General features: G+C 45.3%; 1 protein-coding gene across 1 annotated transcript; it reads left to right on the top strand.

The window, feature by feature from the left end:
• Positions 1 to 8,465: 8,465 nt before the first annotated feature.
• Positions 8,466 to 20,061, top strand: pcmtd2b (protein-L-isoaspartate (D-aspartate) O-methyltransferase domain containing 2b). The gene is made up of 7 exons (XM_080469863.1): positions 8,466 to 8,608; positions 13,808 to 13,968; positions 14,047 to 14,197; positions 15,074 to 15,176; positions 15,256 to 15,427; positions 17,560 to 17,683; positions 17,757 to 20,061. The coding sequence occupies exons 2-7, from the start codon at positions 13,813 to 13,815 to the stop codon at positions 18,341 to 18,343; spliced, it is 1,293 nt and encodes a 430-aa protein (XP_080325989.1). The 5' UTR covers positions 8,466 to 8,608; positions 13,808 to 13,812; the 3' UTR covers positions 18,344 to 20,061.
• Positions 20,062 to 20,324: the final 263 nt, after the last annotated feature.

The following is a 20,324-nucleotide window of genomic DNA, read 5'->3' as shown; positions in this document are numbered from 1 at the left end:
TGGGAAATTGATTTGCCGGGCTACACAATCTCCCCTTTGTTTAGGGAGGAGGCGTTTGTTGCATAAATATGTGTCCGTCACTCAAAAGAATGTCAAAGCTTTTTACGACTTTTAAACCCACCCTCGGCCCTCCACCACGCCGTTGACCCCCCACCCCAACTTGTTCTTCCTGTCTTTTGTAACCTTTCCTCAGGAAAGAAAGCTTGGATGCATTTGGTTAACAAAGTAGCGTATTGTTCTCTCGACAAACTGCACGAGAACCCTACCCGAGAGTGTTAAGACTGTGAATATCCTCCTAACTTATTTCATATGGCATGACCCCTTTTAAACTGCTTGATGAAATTGTCTACCGAGGTATGTAAATGAATAACACTGAGGCCATGAAAGCAAGAGTGCTTTCAAGAAAAATGTCAGCTGAGAGAAGCGAACATAGCCCGCGGTCTGTCCCTGCGCCCACACGCTGTATGTTTCCCTTATTTACATAAAAGTACCGAGTGATGGAGTGAGGAGTTGAGTTATTCCAAATGGCAAAAGGAACAACAAAGCGGTCGACAGGGCGCAAGTTTCCCTGAAGCGCCTGCGATGGAAGGAGAGAGAAAAAAATACAAAACCGCAGGCATCGATGAAACTTTTCAGGGAAACCACCAAAATCCTGCTGTTTGTTGTCGTGGGGAAGGGGAGGAAACTAGCCTAGCAAGAGAAGGGTGACACACACACACACACACACACACACACACACAGGACACTCCCCCCCCCCCCCCCCCCCCCCCCCTCCGTCCAACGTTTGCTAGCTTCGATTTTTAGCCCGTCCGCCTAACCTTCCCCCTCCCTCGCTGTATTTCCAAACTGTGTGGTCTTATCATGTGTGCCTTTCTCACTCCGCACGTTTCCGAAACATAAGGGTATGTTTACGCCCGGTTCCAAATACCGCTTAAAAAGCCCATTCGGTCCAGATCATGATGTCTTATTTTTAGAGAAGTGTGGGGGGGGGGGTAGAAGCAGGGTTTTACTCTGTGAAGAAGTACCAACCGGCCAAGGCCATCCTGTGACGATGTGATACAAAAAAAAAAGAAAAAAGAAAAAAAAAACACAGCAAGGCTTTTCTTTGTTTGTTGTCGTTTAGGCAAAAGAAACTGTGATCTCATTATTCTGTCGATTCAGGTACCGAAATGCACGGACAGTTTCTGTGAGGGGGAAGTCCGCAGAACGCCACCCGCCACTGTCACCGTCATCGATCGTCTCTAGATACCGCATCAGTGTGCAGGGCATTATTTTGAACCAAGTGGAAGTCTCTGTACATATTTGTATTCAGAAAAAAAAAACAGTGTTATCGTTGTTGTATTTGAAGACAAGTTGAAAACAGTTTAAAAAAAGGGAAAAAAAAAATTTGTGACAAAGAAAAAAAAAATCCACAGCCAAGGGTTGTCCTGCTAGCACATTTTTACAGAGAAGAGCTATTTTTACTGGTGATTTTCTAGGCATTGATATTGCTATCCTTTTAAAAAGTACAAAACTTCCAAAATTACAAGCACTTCCACAACAATAGATTGTATGGTACTTTTTGTTACTTTTGTAGATGTGGTCGTTCCTTTGCTACTGCACCGTTTTGTAAAGTGGGACAGGCCTTGGCTGTGCGTCCTCGGGGTCTCATGTTTTTGTTTGTGTTTTGTTTTTTTTTGTTTTTTTAATTATCAATTTATTGGGGATTTTATTTGTTTGTTTGTTTGGGAAGTAAAACACTGTAGATGGGCCGAATTTGTGACTGTGTGTTTGTGTACTTGTGTACATGTTCCCCTGTTCCTGTGTCAGTGTTATAAAGCAGAGACGTGATGTCAGTTATTGTGGGGGTATGAACCATTTTAAATGTTCTCTATGAAAAACACAAATAAAGACTCATAGACAAGTCCGAGTCTGTCCCATCTGTCTGTATGTGTGTGTGTGTGTGTGTGTGGGTGGGTGGGGGTGGGGGTGGGGTGGGGTGGGGGGGGTTGACTGAAGACATGAGGTGCAATGGACCAGTAACCTGTCCAGGGTTTAACCTGCCTTCATCCAGAATCAGCTTCAGTCCTGGTTCTGGAGGGACCCTGTCCTCCACGACGTTTTTCAGATCTCTTGCTGTGATAACATACATGGTTCAAATGTGGGTTTCTTATAGTCTCTTTGTTAGGATCTTTGTGATGACACAGATAGATTCAAGCAGGGAAACATCTAAAACATGCAGGACAGGGGTCTTTAAGGACCAGGGATGGAGACCATTGTATTAGATGAAGCGGTATAGAAGATAGATGGGGTAGGTGGGTGTAGGACTCTGAAGGCCATTGAGTACCATTGCATTAAAATTAAGATTTAGCCTGTGAGCCAATTCCCAAAATATTATCTAATATACTGCCCTACTTCATCACAAGCTGTTCCCAATCACAATTTGACCCACTGGTATTGCCCTCATTGTCCAGTCAATGTCAAATTATAAAGCACATTTAAAAACAAAAACAACCCTGCCTGTTGGAGTGAAAAAGCTTATGTCTACTGATCTTCAGAGCTATCCCATCTAGAGGACATGCTCCTGGTAGGAGCACATAGACAAAAATCTCAACATCTTCCACATGAAGATGGAACACAGAAAAATGCCAATCCCTGGCTGGACAAGGGTCACCAGGACCCACCCTTGGAGCCAGACCTAGGGTTGGTGATCGCCAACATTTGAATTCTGACCGGGTAGCCCATGTGTCCTGGTCGGGCACAGACTGAACAAGCTAGGTCGGAGCGCTACGTGGGCCACCACCCCAAATTCCAACATGGGGAGTGATGCATTGCCCATACATTGTCGGAGAGTGGGGAGCATTGTGGGCCTCTGCAACAGAAACTAGCTCTTGGAATGTGGAATGTCACCTCACTGGGGTGGAAGGCACTGGAGCTGTTGCAGGAGATTTGAGGTGCCGACTAGACATAGTTGTGCTCCACTCCACTCACAGCATTGGATCTGGAACCATACTCCTTGATAAAGGATGGTGTCTTTCCCACTCAGTCATTGCACAGGGTGGGAGGCACCGGGCCGGTATAGGGATGCTCACGAGCCCCCAGTTGGCAGCGAAAAGTCTTCGACGTTCTTGGAGTGAATGGATGAGCTCGTGGAAAGAGCACCACCAACAAACTCCATAGTCTGACTGTGCAACATCAATGCTCAATTTGGGGTTAACCTGGAAGGGGTGATTGGTAGGACAAGCCTGTCAGATTTGAACCAGAGTTGTTGTTGAACTTCTGTACTTGTCATGGATTGTCCATAACAATCACTGTGTCCCAGGCCAGACCCGACAGAACGAAGCGCAAAGAGAGAGTATCCTGGGAATTGCTGCCACAGGATCCTGTCTGAAATGATTCCTTCCATGTACGAAAGGTGGCAGGTAGGAGGCTTAAAGAGCTGCATCATTTGTCAAAGTAAGGTCTGTGGCATGGTAGAATTGGAGGGATCTTCCTCTTGACTATAAGAATATCCTCCAAAGGTGGAAGGAACATTGTGGGTATTTCCTGAAACTGAGGGAGGCAGGGTTTGGGGCTTCTGGGATGTCCTCATCCATTGCCCTGGTAGGGGTCACCAGGGCAGTCACAAAGCTGCTTGGTTGTATGGCCCCAGGAGTGGATGACATATGCCCTGCTGAAGGCTCTGGATATGATGGAACTGTCCTGGTTGACACACCTCTACAGTATCACAGGTACAGTGTCTTCAGACTAGCAGACTGGAAAGGTTGTCCTCATTCTCAAAATGTGGGACTGGGGAACGTGTGCCAATTATTAGGGTATCACACTTTTCAGCCTCCTTGAAAATGTCTATACGCGGGTACTGGAAAGAAGACTTTGACCGATAGTCCGACCTCAGATACAGGAGGAACAATGCAGATTCTGTCCTGGCCGTAGAACAGCAGACCAGCTCTTCACCCTCTCACAGATTATTGAGGGGGCATGGGAATTCACCAATCCAGTCTATGTGTGTTCTGTGTACCTGGAGAACGCCTCTGACCATGTCCCCTGAGACATCTGAGTACAGAAAACCACTGCTGCAGGGTATCCGGTCTTTGTACTTCCAGTATGAGAGCTGTGTCTACATACTCGGCATTAAGTCAGACTTCAAAAAGTATCTCTGCTTATTTGTGGATGATGTCCTCCTGGCATTGTAGCATGAAATCCTCCAGCGTTCACTGAAACTGTTCAGTGTGGATTATTGTCCATGATTAATGGGGATGGGGGGGGTCATAAGATCGGCCACGGATTGAGACCGTCGGCTACTCCTCCACATTGACAGGAGCCAGTTGAGGTGGTTCATCTTATTAGGACGCCCCCTGGTCACCTCCCTTTAGACGTTTACCAGGCACATCCCACTGGGGGGAGGCCCCAAGGTCTGCCCAGCACTCACTGAAGAGATTCTATCTCTGGGATTGTCCGGGAGCGACTTGGGGTCCCCCCAGAAGCACTGGGGGCAGAGCTATCGGGCTTACTTGCTCTCTGTACTGCCACGACTCCAAAAGGAATGACGATAGAACAAAGTGCTGTGCAGGTGATTTGAAGATAAATCAAATATATTAAAATTGAATAAAACAAATGCACATTTCTAATAGGATGTCAAACAATGAAACAATAAAAAACAAGACAGTAAAACTGAATAAACCCCAATGATTAAAGTGGAGCACCCCTGGTTGAGGGTGAGGAAGGTTCAGGTCAGTGTTTGTCTGCAGGAACTACCCCTCTACATGCCAACAAGTTTATAGGTGTGTCTGTACTGGTCAAGGTAAATCTGAAAACGCTTGCTAAAACGTTGATGTCAACACCCCCATTTGAAAACCAACACAACAGAGGATTACAGTTTTGAGTTGGAGCTACAGAAGCAACTGAACTTGAATTTTTCACTGTCTAGTAATTTGTTGTTCTCATAATCCAGAGTGACACAAAGTAGAAGTTCTGCTTCAACCTTAATCACACGTGCTGAGAGCAGGGGTCTGCTGAGGTTCAAGGGCCTTGCTCAGGGGGTAGTCTGTCAGCAGGGATTCAAACCTGTGAACACACACTCACTGGTCTAAGGCTCGAGGCCACCGCTGCCCAAGGTTTTTGGAGTAGTTGTGCTCGGAGTGGAAGGAATCCACTCGTTTGAAGGAGACTCTGTCGAGGAGACCAGCCTTCCTCCTGAACTCCAACATTTCATGTTGTTTCACTGTACACACACACACACAACCACACACACACACACACACACACACACACACGCACACACACACACACAGCCTGAGGCCTTTCTGACATGATGTAACACTGAAAAACTAAAGGCTTTCATTTCCTTAATTTATTTATTTTTATTGAATCGAAGTCAAGCTTAAAGAATGAACAAAGCCTGGACTTTGTGGTCACTTCGGTAATTTACCTGTAAATCCTACACTCATTAATTCACAATATAAAACATTCACAACTGTTGTTTCATGTAGGGTGAACATTGAAGCACAAACCTTTTCTACTTATAGAAAAAATATATTTCATCAATTATAAAAAGTCAAAAACCCAAAGTCAATTTTCATTTATATACATATATACATATATATGTTACTTTAATTTGTTTATTAGATGAAGCAGGTGTGCATCTCGCAACAGCTTACGTTAACTATTTCCTTGGGAAAATTCAAAACTGAATAAATTATGGAACCTGACTAATTACAGAATTCCTAAATGAGCAGTCATTTTCTGACGTGCAGACTGTGTTGATTTCAGGTTTAAGGTGAAATGATGGTTCAATTGGCGGTGGTCGTTTGGACAGAGGTGATGAATGATAAGAGAAATGAGGCGGACACGGTGTTTGGATGTTGTGTAACATGTTGCCTTTCTTTCTGCCTGCTGAACAAAATGCCGGACCTCAGTCAGCTCTTCGCATGTAGTTACATGTAGTTTTAATGTTGAGCAGCACTGACATCTGGTGGATCACACACAGTAAATCTACATGTACCGACTCAACCGACAACAACCCACCTGCTCCCCTCCTTCACATGCTTTCTCTCCACGCTTCGTTTGTTTAGTTGAATTTTAACTTTAAGGAATCATTGAAGATGCAGAAAATTTGCATTTGTAAATCTGAATTTCCACTTAAATGTTTTTTAATTGAATTAATATTGTAGATATTGCTGATCTTTCATGTTTTGTTTTCTGTGAACTCCTCCAAATGAATGTGAAAAATATCAAAACAGGAGCTAAATTTATTTATTTAGAAACGTCAGCCCGCAGCCTGAAGGAGTCTCATGACAAGCAGGTTGTGACGAGCCTGTTTAACACCCCGGAAAACACTTCAGCATGACCGAGTTTCATTAAAGCCTTCATTACATGAATAAATAAAGACCTAGTTGTCAGTCACTTCTTATTTGTTATTGTATTTTTAACTGTGTCCTCTAAATGGAATTGTGTTGTCAGAGGAGATCTGGAGGTTATTCGGCAATCTCAAAATTAAACTTCTGAATTCAAGAATGTCTGAAGTTGGAAGGTTTTTTTCTCCTATTTGGAGACGTTGCCGTGAGAAGACAAAGACTGAAAACTGTTGATGAGTTTGAGCTCTGAAGTACCAACGTGAGAAAGATCCAACCCAGACTGAATGAAGGTGATCTGCTGTGAAAAGACACCAACACATGGAAAAGGTTCTCTTCGTAGTAGCTCCATTTCACTTACCAGAACAGATCCTTCATAAGGAACACCGTCTGCTTCATCTGTCCATGGAAGTAAAACCTGATCTATATCAAAAGTAAAGGCAAAAACAAAGTTTATCATAGTAGCAGACAGACATTGACAACATTTTAGGTCTTTACTGATTGTAATTATTGACACAAGTAAAGTGAAAAGGAGGGAAATTAGGTGAAATCCAGGCCATGAAGAGTGAATGGAGTGAGAAGATGGAATCGGGAGACATCAGAAGAGCCTCATTCAAATATTATTAAGCTGTATGAAGCTGGAAGAAATATCTCAAAGGCTTCGGATCCTCACTGGACTCAGTGGCGGGTCGTGTTTCAGACGGAGGCCTTCAGTTGTGTCCTCCCTCATTTTATCAACCACTTAATACATTTATTGTGAAGCCATGCCGATAGAAACCATCAATCAGAAACAGAAACTGCGTCTGACAGGGTGCTGAGTCATAGACAGGTATCTCATGAAGTGAGAAATAATCCTGTTACTAAAGCATAAAACACAATTCAACAAGTTTCCTTTAACTGCAGCCACAACCGATCCACATACATATTTAGCAAAAAACATAGATTCTATTGCAATGAAATGACAAAATATAAAAAATATGAATTCAATGCATTTTACTCAACAAAAGTATTTATTGTTTGGACAGAGCTCTATCCTCCTTTCTTTCATCAAGAACAGTTGAATTACTCTGAGTGCCTTCAGCTGGAATAATGAGAAGTTGTTGCTGTTCACCAAAGATGGAATTTATTGTATTGTTTGTTGTGTTGGTGCAATTAAAAACAGGAGAAATAAATACGACTGGAGTCTGTTAATTACTCACAGAATGGCTGGACCGAAGAACAAAAACACTTGATAAAAGAGGGTAATTTAGATTCTTAATTGATTTTTGTTCCAGTGATTGTAGAAGCGACATAATTTGAGGCATTTTGAGTGACATCTGAGAAGTTCTGAATTTTGGGTCTTTGGTAAAAGGAAGAAGATTTCTGTCCGTACGTAAGAGGCATACGTAATGATTTTTATTGTATTTTTTTAATTGAAGCATCTTTGAGAAAATTTCAGGTTAACTTTCTTTTTTGGGAAACTACAATAAAGTCGATATAGATAGATAGATAGATAGATAGATAGATAGATAGATAGATAGATAGATAGATAGATAGAGAGATAGATAGATAGATAGATAAGTCTCACAAGAACGAGATAGGAAGTTAAGTGCTTCCTGATCTATAAACTGCATTTAAAATACTGCCACTTGTTGACCTCCATGGCCCATAATAGGTATAAGTCTTGTCATGGGGACATTTAGAACTTTGAGGATCACTGTGACAAGTCACTACTTTTACTATCTAAAAGGAAAAGCTGTGGCTTGGTTGGAAGAGCGGTGGTCTCCCAATCGGAACTTTGTCCATTTGGTTCCCATTCGAAGTGTCCTTGATTAACAGTGTAAAATGCTTGGGGGCTGCTTATGTGGTGAGAATTGGAATATACCGTAAGTGAAATCATGTATTTCAGGATGAAAAACCTCATATTTAATGTATGAAATCATCCCAAATCATAAATATGCCTCTGCTGTTTCTAACAATTAAATTCAAGTGAAAATGTGCGCTGAATTCAGTGAGTTATTATCTTTCATTGTGTGAAGAAACTAAAAGAAGTGAATGCCCTGGAGCAGTGGATCCTCATCCAAGATGGTGGCCATGCTCCACATCCGGGTCCTTTGGCCAGACAAACTAGGCCATTCTGCTGCGTGCGTGCCGTCTGACGTCAGCACGTCAGCTGGCTGAATGTTTACATCCAGCCGCGGTGTGTTTCTGATCGGATCCGCTCCACAACAAAAGACTGAGAACCAGGAGGGCCGCTGAGAGCCGCTAAGACCCGGACCAGCACCCCACATCCCCAGCAGGTACAGTCCCGGCTCGGCGCGGCGCTCACGCGGGCACACAGGGCCCGCCGCTGCGCTGAGCTGGGCTCCGTCCGCGGCGGAGGCTTTACTTCCAGCCGCTCGCCTCTACTCTATTCTCCGTCTCTCCCTGCCTCCTCTGTTTTTGTTGTTGACCTTGTCGTTGCGTGACAGCCCGCAACTCGCACAATGCGGGTGTTTTCTCGGTTCCGCGGGTTGCCAGATGGCTAACCGCAGCCGGAGTGTGCGTGTTTCCTCGAAGACAAGCGAACCGAGTGGCGCAAACATTCAGCGCACAAGCCCCGGCGCAGCAGCTCCGGTGCAGGCTGCGTGTCTGCGGGGAAACGCTGCGGTGCGGCCCGCTCGGCTACAAACACAAAGGAGACTGGAAAGGTTAGAATGTTGGAAGGGGTGAAGCTCGGGAGTGAAACTCGGGAGTGAGCCGTTAGTGCTCTGCGGGGAGTGAGTACCGTGTACCCTACTAGCCTACTAAACCACTTACATTCAACACAACAACAAGCCAACTGCGCCCTCTGCTGGGGCACCTGCAAACAACACCTGAACTGCAGGCCACGTCTAGTTTAGGACTAGTTTAGGTCTAGTTCAGGATGAGTTCAGGTCTAGTTTAGGTCTAGTTCAGGATGAGATCAGGTCTAGTCCAGGATGAGTTCGAGTCTAGTCCAGGATGAGTTCAGGTCTAGTTCAGGATGAGTTCAGGTCTAGTTTAAGTCTAGTTCAGGATGAGTTCAGGTCTTGATCAGGATGAGTTCAGGTCTAGTCAAAGCTGAGTTCAGGTTTAGTCTAGGTCTCCTTTGGTTCTAGTCCAGTATGAGTTCTGGTCTAGTTCAGGTCTTGTCCAGGATGAGTTCAGGTCTAGTTTAGGTCTAGTTCAGGATGAGTCCAGGTCTAGTCCTGGTCCTGGTTATGCGAGTTGTGTCTCTGCTGCGACATGAGGAGGTTTTGTCTCGTCTTTTAACGTCATGTGACAGTTTTGGGGCTGTGAGAGGAAACTGGAGCGACTCTCCACAGAAAGAGGCCGACCACTATGAGGCCGGCCGGCGAACCACCAGGCGCCATGTTGGGTTGTTTACCTTTTTATATTTAGCCGAGTTGGGTGACTAGTACACCTCCTCCGTATGAATATAGACTTTTATTTATTTCATTTATATAACTCAGTATTATCTCTCTATAACCAAAGACACACATCCAGAGGTTCGTCAGCATGTTTCGTCATGACTAATATTTCCATGAGCAGTTAATTAAAGTTACTCTACCAGAAATGTTTTTTTTAAATATAAATAATTTCTCAGTGGAAAAGGCTGCACTCAGATTTTTATCTTATTTAAAGATCCCGTATTGTGCAAAATTCACTCTATATCTACAGTAATATGTGTCCTCATAGCCTGTGTATGAGGCCCCAGAAGAAAAGAAAGTCTGTTGTCTCCCTCACTTGCTCCTTGTTTTTAGTGAATGTGTCCTCATACAGGAGATTTGCCCTTCATGACATCATGTGGGGAAATAACCACTGCCTCTGATAGTGGGTCACTTTGACCTTCCCACAGTGAGATGGAAACTTCAAACAAATATTACTGATATACTGAATACATTCAGTATAATGTGAAAAACCGGGACAGTTACCTCTTGGTTAGTGTTAGCTACTTAATTACTTAGTAACTGTGACAACACATACGACCAAACTCGGTAACATATTCAGACACACAATATTTGTACCTGACCATTCTGAAACGTCCTGCTTCAGTCGCAGAGTCCGAGCTTCTTCAGGAGTCTCTCCCCCCGGTCAGATTCTGGTTCAAACTGGTTTGGTTGAGCGATAAATCCACCGCAAACAGTAACGCGTGGTACCGGGAAGCCACGTCTTTTCCAGGGTTGCCAGATCTGACTCACTTTTTTCAGCTCAAATGCAACGTAAAACCTGCCCACCTCAATAGAAACCAGCCCAAATCTCAACCTCTGTAGAAACTCATGTTAAAAGTATAAAAAGTATTATATGTGAATTAATGAACACGTCATAAACACACAACTGCACTAAATAAACAGACACAGATGCAGCCTGTTCTCAGTAGAGCTCAATAGAGGGACTTTTAGACGGACTGACATTCAGGACCAAGGCTGGATTTGAGGAAATACACTTTGAATACAATGTCGTTGGACCTCTGACACCGATGTGGCATTGTTGTAAAACTGTATACTATGGGACTTTTTAGAAACGGAAACGAAAAGCTTTTGGTCCGGTCAGGCAGGAGTTTGGCCTTTTGGAGACGGGAGCAGTTTTATGGTGGTTGTTGTGAAGGGAGGGTGTGAAAACAACCACGTTTAGTTTCTAGTTCCTTCTTCTGCTCAGTGGAGTAGAAGTGAGGACGGGGGGCAGATTGAAGCCGGAGGGGACGATGTTGCCCTGATGTTGGAGTAAAGATTTGTGGGGGGGGGGGGGGGGGGTTAGTTGCCAGTTTGCATTGACGGCTGCAGAACTACTTTCAACGTCCAACCTTCAAGTCAGCGCTTCACAACCTTGATTCTTCCATCCCTTCATTTCTACTTTTTCATTAACTTGGTAATGAGTATTCAGCCTGTGTATCAGACGTCTGGATGTTTTATAATGCAGCACGGAGCTTCATGTCTCCATTAAAAGCTCCTCACAGCTTCAGAATTTGAGGTTGAAGCTGAGGAACCAGGAGAAGCTGGATTGGTAGGATCTCAGGTTAGAAACTACTTCTCACCTCTCAGACCTCCGTTTAAGCTCCTTAACCCGCACGCCGTCGGCTCCGAGATCACACGCAGCAGGTATAATCTCACACTGAGCCGCACGTCAGACTTCCTGAGGAGGTTCACACTGGAAACCCGAGAGCCAAACCTCTCCACCGTGGTTAATTCACAGTTCAGTTTGTCTTCATTGTGCTCCCGTTCAGTTGAAAGGTGCTTTTTAACAACACAGTGAGTTCTGCGCTCACGCTGGGAGTCAAAACACACGTCAACTTTTTACATTATTTATTATCTATATACTGAAGAGATTACAATACCTTTTTTTATTGTGTGGTAGTAATAGAACTATTATATTTAAGTTCATATAACATTGTTAATGTCCGTATTATTCCGTTATGCTTTAGTTTTCTTTGTTGCTTTTGAACTAAAACATTGGTGAGATGAAGCGATGATCCTGTAATGAACACACTTCTCAGACTTTGATCTGTGTGTGCTTTGTTTTAAAATCAGAGTTCACATTGTTTTAACGGCCATGTAAACACAAAACTTTTGCAAAAACGATGTGTTTTCACTTGAAATGTCGTAGAGTAACCTGGGCCATACTGGGTCCACACGAGCCCAAACTATCTTTTTTCTCCTCTGCGTTCTCAAAAAGAAAATTCCATCCACACGTCACGATGAACACGGTGTAGTACATATACCAGGCCTTTAGGGGGCGCTGTGACTCACCAACTACACCAAAAACTCAGACACAGAGATCACAAACACGGAGGAGAGGAGAATACTCCAGATCCTCCTCATACTGAAGAAATCCAACATAACGCCACATTAAACCTGCTATCATCAGGAGCTTCTGCAGCACAACCTGGAGCATGTCGTCCGCCATTGTGGTTATCTCGGCGTGGGGCAGAGCAGGCGATGACATCATCGTTTTCCATAGATATGCCTCTTTGACTGTCCACACCTTTTTTTTTCGGCGTTTTAGAATTTCCGCACTCTAGAACCTGTGTTAAAAAAATAAAAATCAAAGTTTTTTTCGGGCTCCTAAAACGCCACGGAGTGTGGCTGATCGGCCAAAATCCATACATTTAGGTGAAATGGCGTGGGGAGGCCCATATTGCTTGATCCATTGAGAATACGAGTGTATCCGCAAAACGTTCTTCACTTTCTGGGGGTCCGTTTACACGACACCGGTGTTCAGATCCTCTCTATCTGTGAAGTTTCTATAGCGAGGGCGGACCTGTAGTTGTATGACTCGCAGTTCATATTCTAGTTTTATCGTCCATATCAGTAGTTTTATAGTTGAGACTCCCCTGTTAGCATCTGATTCCTCCTCAGTCCATACGGATGTTGGTTTCTCTTGATTTTGTTCACATTTATAGTGTATTGCTCTCTGCACACACGTCTGTGTAGTTTTATTACAAAAACAAGCAACAGCGCCCTCCTGTGGCCTGGGATACCAGCTACATCATGAGTGTTTCCGCCGTTGTAGTGTAAACGCAGCACTTCGTTTAAAGGATTAGTTGTTGTCACATGAAACGTTGTCGTGTCCTTGTAGATTTCCCACCTTGCAATGGGCCAGTTTTGACCCTCGAGCCGTGTCTTTGATATCAGTGATTAAAGGTTTAAATAGTCCTGATATTCTATAATGTGTGACAGTAAAAATACACACATTCTGCTTTCTGAAGAAGTCTTTATAGTACACACCACAGATGCTTTACGACACACCCCCCCCCCCCCCCCCCCCCCCGGCCCCTGATGGCGTCCTGTGCTACTTTTATCATTTAATGTGTCTTTACTGCGTTCTTCTCCTTGTGTTGTGAAACTGTGCTGTGATTTTAGTTTTCTATCTTTCAGCTCGGTCGCCTCCTGTTGTGAAGAGAAACGTTTGTTTTTTGTCACTTTTTCTCTTTGTTTGTGTTCATTTTCTTTGTCTGTTTTTGTGATCATCCTTGCGTCTCTGGTCATTTGGCGTCACTTTATGTCGGCTCGCTGCTTCTTAAAGTTCTCTGAAGAGCGTCCGGTTCCTCACATATTCACAGATTCAGTTTTGCTCAGACGTCATGCTGAGGCCTTTTTCCTGCCTCAGCAGCCTGGAAGCGGCTTCAGTCAAACATTTGATAATGTGTGGTTGGACTTTATGTTGCTGTCTTACCCAGACACGACAGCTCTGTGTCAGTTTCTCCGTTGATTTTTCATCTCACGTTGCATCTTGCAGTTTCCACAGCAGATTGTTGACTTTTTCCTTCTGCATAAACATGTTTCTGCTGTTTCTTCAGCGGTTTAAACAACGAAGTGAAACCTGTCTCTGATTGGACAGAAAGGAGTTGATATGTTGCGCAGCCCTCGTGTGTATAAATAACAAGAGGAATGTAGAACAATAGACTTCAGTTGGAGATTTCAACGTGTCTGTATCGAGGTTCTTTGAGATCACCTGGCGTCCGCAGAGGAACTCTGGATTGAAAGATGTTTCTCTTCCAGTCAGGATGGGCGGAGCTGTGAGTGCCGGCGAGGACAACGACGACTTGGTGGACAACTTAAAAGAGGCGTACTACATCCGCTCAGACCTGGTGGAGCGGGCTTTCCGGGCCATTGACCGGGCCGACTACTACCTGGATGACTACCGGGACAACGCCTATAAGGTGAGGGCGGAGGGAGAGTGAGTGTCTTCCTCACACAGAGGCTCACAGTCGCTCATCGCACACCGCTGTCTTGTGTAGGATTTGGCGTGGCGGCATGGAAACATCCACCTTTCTGCTCCCTGCATCTACTCGGAGGTGATGGAGGCCCTGGACCTCCACCCCGGCCTCTCCTTCCTGAACCTCGGCAGCGGGACCGGCTACCTCAGCACCATGGTCGGCCTCATACTGGGTACAGGCCTCCGTCTTTGTTTGAAATGTTAGAGCTGGCACTGTGAGGAGGGCCGACACAAAGCTGAGACCATATTTAGGAAATAAAATCATTTTCATCCTTTAGCAGCCCTCCTGCAGCTCCTCACTGCACTTCCTGTCTCCCGATGAAGAGCATGGCTGTTAAAACTGAAAAGGAGAGGCTATGAGAGGAAGCCTCGAGGGTTAAACTCCTCCAGTCGCTCCATCGTTTAACTTCTAATCTCACACTGCCCCCACTCAGCTCTGAGTGGTACTGCAACGTTTCATCAGAATCTGAAATTCTCCAAAGTTAATCTTTCATATTTAAGATGAAACTTGAAGGTAAAAAATACAGAAGGTTTCATTAGCACCAGTTCCATATCAAAAGAGAGGAACATTTAAAAAGAAGAAGAATATGCAGGGGTCTATCACAGTAATGCAGGAAAATAAAGAATTAACTTTAACATAAGTGCTTGATGAAAGAAGAATATGAAGTGATTGGTGGATGCTATCTTACATTGGTGCTGGGAAAAGGTAACGTCTGTAAAGGTCCAATTGGACTTAAAGTGATTCTTTCATTCACTCTTCAAACCTCTTCTGTGGGATCATATTTCACTTCATTTGTTCAGCATGATTTCATACTTTGTGGCCACAGAGCAGAAGTCAACAAACTGCTCCTCCTCTCAATCTCTGCCGTTCAAAACAAGAAGAGCAACACTGCCCAGTCTCAGCTCGTGTAAATTAAGAGATCAGCAGCCTCTACTCATCGTGCAGCGCAGATATATTTATATGTTTTTGACGGACATCCTGTTCTGCCGTCACATTGTTGGTATCTGTCTCCACATTCTCTGCTAAAACCCGACTGGGACTCTTCCAGGACCGTTCGGAGTGAATCACGGGATCGAGCTGCATGCGGATGTCATCGAGTACGCCTACCAGAAGCTGGACTCCTTCATCAAAACCAGTGACAGCTTCGACAAGTAGGTTCTCCCCCGACGATCGGTGTCAGTGTTTCACCCCGCTCACCGCTCAGCGTGACCGGCCACCTCTTCCCTCCAGGTTCGAGTTCTGCGAGCCATCCTTCGTGGTGGGGAACTGTCTGGAGATCCCTCCGGAAAGCCGGCAGTACGACCGGGTTTACTGCGGCGCCGGCGTGCAGAAAGACCACGAGGACTACATGAAGAACCTGCTGAAGGTGGGGGGCATCCTGGTCATGCCCCTGGAGGAGAAGGTCGGTGCTTTGGTGTTGGGAGTGTTTATCCATCACTTCTTTAGAACGAAAAACAAACTAGAAATTTGCTTTATGTTGTTGGTGTGAATCTGTCTGTTTATCTTCGTGTAGCTCTATAGGTGACTGGTAAGACTCGTAGTTAAAACCCAGGCAGCTTGTACTTTGGGTGTGGAATAATTGAAAACAAAGTGACCTAAGGTTTACTTTGACTTTTCAGTTTTCTCATGTGCCAACTACTAACATGGTGAAGTGACCATAGACATACAGTATCTATATCTATCTATCTATCTATCTATCTATCCATCCATCCATCCATCCATCCATCCATCCATCCATCCATCCATCCATCCATCCATCCATCCATCCATCCATCCATCCATCCATCCATATATAGTGCAGTCAATGCTCCTGGCCGCCGCCGCCATGGCAAATCGAGGCTGACTTCCGGTTTTGGCAAAAAGCCCCTCGCCTGCACCGTTACAATGAGAGAAAGTAGAACTAAACTGAGTCTTTATAACCGTCTGGCTTCTGACCGCTCTGTTAATCCACCAAAAATGAGCCTTAAGCTCAGGTTAAGGTGTGAAGTGCAATTAGGATTCAACCTCTCATTCTTTGTTGTCATATTAACTGCTATTTAACACTTACACAAGGGTAAAGGAACAACATAGTACTTTACCAATTAACACATTTATTATCTTTATGACAATCAAAGGAGCTGAAATACATATAGGACACAAGGAACATCTCTCATAAAAGGGGATGTTTTAAAAAAGATATATTTTTATTGAATCTATTGAGTCATTTATATAAAATAACAATAAATTAAACTTGAGTATTAACAATACACATTCATATTCTATACGCTATCTATATGATATTATATTCTGTCAGTCTTTGAAATTGCGAAATATTGTATCATATCCAAATAAGGGAAAAACAAGGCAATCATTTTTAATGGACTATCATTGTTATTCATGCAAAAGATAATTTGCATGCATAAGAATAAGAATATTATGTATTCTTGTAACAATAAAAAGCATACGTGTGTATAAATATTAGCATCACATCACAAAGACGTTTCACAAAAACCTCATACAATAGTAACACAAATGGCTTTTTTTAAGAAGTTTAATGTTTTGAAGTTCCCTGACCTTCCGAGCATTCCAGGACTAATTTCTGTCGTCAGCAGTTCAGTGATGCTCTGCCAAACGTCCTCTGTCCCGTAAACATGAATGCTCATCAAATTAGATCATTTCAGAGGAAATAATGATTTATTTAAATAATAATACTTCAAACTAGTATAGCATTTTTTTGGCCACTCAAGGGCGCTTTACATACAGAAACACAAATGAAAATTAAAATGAAGAGTTTATGGAAAAGCCAGTTTATATATTCTGGCAATATGCTTCAAAATAAAACCTTAACATGAACAAATGTTATCATGGGTACATACAGGAGAGTTTTACTGATTATTTTTCATGTACAAATGTGATGGATGAACCTTTGACAAACGTTTTGTTCAGCCAACTTCACCATCTCATCATGCTGCTTGATGCTGTTTTTCCAAGTACCGGAAGTCTGAGCTCATTGACCGTCCCAAACAGCCCAATGCACCTCCAGAGTTATATACATGTCTGTGCCTCAAACACTGAAAATGCTGCAGTTTGCATGCCAGGCCACTAGGCGGTGCTGTGTTTTTGTAATGGAAAGAAGCAGGCTTGTGTGTGCAGAGAACGCTGTAACGTTCAACCTCCTTTGAACTGTCTTTCTCCATCAACTCCAGACGTGAGAACTGAGTCTCAACGTATGCAGATGATGATGAAGTAAATGTTGAGAAATGTTGACTTTGTTGGAGAAGAGCTGGGAAAATGTTAAATCTGCCTCGTGCTGGGTCGGCGCCGCAGAGAAGCAGTAGACTTCTGACGTGTTGGTCACAATGGGCGGACATGGAGACGGGACTTTGACCACCCACTGGAGCTGCTGGCACCCTGGATAAAAGTTTCTCTGCTTCAATATCTGACTAGTCCACGTCTCAAAAAGTCCAATTTTGACAAAAAAAAACTAACAAAACCAAAGTGGTTCTTCCGTGGAGACTTCCTGGTCGTCTTACGCTTCTGTTGTGTTTGTTGCAGTTGACCAAGATCACCCGTACAGGAGGGAACAGCTGGGAGACCAAAAAGATCATCTCGGTGTCCTTCGCCCCGCTGGTTCTCCCGAAGCACAGCACCAACGGCCGACCCAAGACGGTCCCTCTGCGTGAGTCTGTCCTCCTGAGCTCACGTCCCCCCGCCGCTTCCTGCCTCTCACGTCACGCTGCTTCTCTTCACAGCCAAGTACGAGGTCCGGACGTTACAGGAGCTGGCTCGCATCTGCATTCGCCACACGCTCAGGGTGACCACTGAGGGTGGCGACGCTCAGTCCCGTGGCCGCGGCTCCTCCTTCAGCGTGGGCCGGGGCCTCGCCGTGGCCGGGCTCCACAAGTACGGCCCCCGCTTCAAACGCCGGAGGGTCCACCGCCGTCACTGCAACGCCATGGTGCTGGCCACCCGGCAGGTGGTGGCCGGCGGCGTGATCGGCCCCGCCCCCCTGGACACCAACAACAACCAGGGGGGCGGCCAAGGGGGGAGGGGGGCGCCGGCCGAGGACGAGGAGGAGGTGGCGGTGGAGGCCAGGCGGCAGATGAGAGGGAGGGAGAGGAGGGTGGGCAGAGGGGGCGGGAAAGGAGCCGTGGTGGTGGAGGAGGAGGACACGGTGGAGGAGGAGGACGAGGAGGAGGAGCAGGATGAGGAGGAGGAGAAGGAGACGGGCGAGCTGCTGCGCCCGCAGCCGGCCATCAACATCCTGCGGGAGAGGATCCTCGCGCTGCCGCTGCCCGAGCCCCTCAAGATGTACCTGCTCTTCTACCGGGAGAAATGAGGCCCAGCGCCAAGGTGAGACCCCCCCCAGGCAGGACCACCCCCAAGTCCTGTTCCCAGGTCCACTCCAGCCCACCCCCTGCTCCACCCTGGACCATCGCCAAGTCCTGTTGCTGGCGTCGCCCTAGACCATCCCAAAGTCTTGTTCCCGGGTCCACCCCAGACCATCTCCACGTCCTGTTCCTGGGCCTTTTCTCAGGTCCACCCCAGACCATCTCCACGTCCTGTTCCTGGGCCTTTTCTCAGGTCCACCCCAGACCATCTCCACGTCCTGTTCCTGGACCTTCCTCAGATCCACCCTGGACCACCCTGGACCACCGTCTCTCTCTCTCGCCCGCTGCCATCTTCTTCATCGTCTCTCCTCGTTCCTGCTGCTTCTTTTAGCCCCGCCCCCGGCTTCCAGAAGGCTCCTGATGCTGGAAACAGTCAATTTGTCGACTGGAGCTGGGGGGGGGGGGGGGGGGGTTGTAAACTACCATGGATCTCAAAAGAGACACGAAGACTATTTAGGCTCCAAACTTCCCAAAGAAAGTCCAAATTGTCTCGTAGCTCAGTCACCGTCATATTGGACCTGATGTCGCAGCTTCTCGTCCCGTCCTCAGTCAAAGCGTAGCAACCCCAGACGGGACTTTCTATCTTTCTGTCCACTTTCCACAGAGCGACTGGTATGGAGCAGAAACAAAGGAAAGCAGGAGAGAAGACGTGAGACCGTCTCTGGGGCTCTGCCGGTGACTCTTTTCCCTCGTCACCATTTGGACCGCAGAGCGTGTCCCTGACCATCGTCACTTTAATTCACCGTTTAAAAAAGATTTCAACGACCCAAAAAGCCGCCTTCTACACCAATTAATCCTGTGCAGGGTTGCTGGAGCCAACCCCAGGATACATCCTGGACAGATCTCCAGTCCTTCACAGGACAAACACTCACATTCACACCGAGGGGCTACTCTGGGTCACCGGTTCAATTCCTGCACTGGGAGGACAGAATCCTCTCTTTTCCATACGGAGCTTTTAGTTTCTGCTAAATCCGAACGTTAGTCCATCTTAGAAAAATAGGAGATCTTCAAATTAACAACGTCTGATTAAGTTTTATACTTTAAAAAATGAACAAACTCAGAAAAGACGGACATTCCCTTTCACGCGTGGCGCCGATGAAGCTAGCATGCTGAGCTACTTGTAAATGTCGGGCGGCATCTGTTGGTGGAACAAACAAAAAACAAGCTGCTGTTCACGCTCACTGTATCATTATGTCCATTTAACATCCTGCACGTCCTCTTTTTTTCTTTTTCTCTAAAGCGTGAAGTCAAAGTTAGCGTCTGCCGAGTGAACTCGGGCTCAGCGGGAGCGACACCAGGTCGTCCCGCCGTCATTTCAAAGCTTCTGCGCGAAGAGGCGACTGAGCTTCACGTCTAGCGTTTTCTATGCACATGCTTCATGTTTGCCTCCACCTTTCCTCCGCGTCCCAGCCTGACGGGGAACAAGCAGATTAAATCCTCCACTTTACTAATATTCCATCTTACAGACGTAAACCAGCATGATACAAACACTTTTTCTCTCACTGTGTTCTCTTTATTTCATGAGACTTGAAGTGGCGTGTATATACGGAACCGTTCTATGTTTTGTTTTGTGAATCAAAAAAAAAAAAAAAAAAAGGAAAAGTTTTAATGTATCTTTAATTAAGAAAAAAAAAAAAAAAGGATTTTCTGTTGTGGATTCTAGTTAGATGGGGCATTATTCTCCCTTCTCTTCATCTTTTTACAAACTTTCTGCTTCCTTCTGTGCCAAACTTCAGTCCGCGGAGGAAGTCGCTCATGGAGAAACAAGTCGATGGTCAGTTTGTGTCGGGAGAAAAGAAGCAGTGGGAAGAAAAGGTTCTGGTTCTGGTTCTGGGAGCTGCTGTGTTGAACATTCCTCTGGTTCTGGCACTCCTCTGCTGAATGTCTTTTTCTTTTTCTATAACGTTACCTTTCAGTGAGAATGACGTG

This window comes from Lipophrys pholis, assembly GCF_963383615.2.
Source record: "Lipophrys pholis genome assembly, chromosome: 8".
NCBI classification, from domain to species: domain Eukaryota; kingdom Metazoa; phylum Chordata; class Actinopteri; order Blenniiformes; family Blenniidae; genus Lipophrys; species Lipophrys pholis.
The sequence above is the reverse complement of the archived record's forward strand: the minus strand, read 5'-3'. Positions and strand labels throughout refer to the sequence as shown.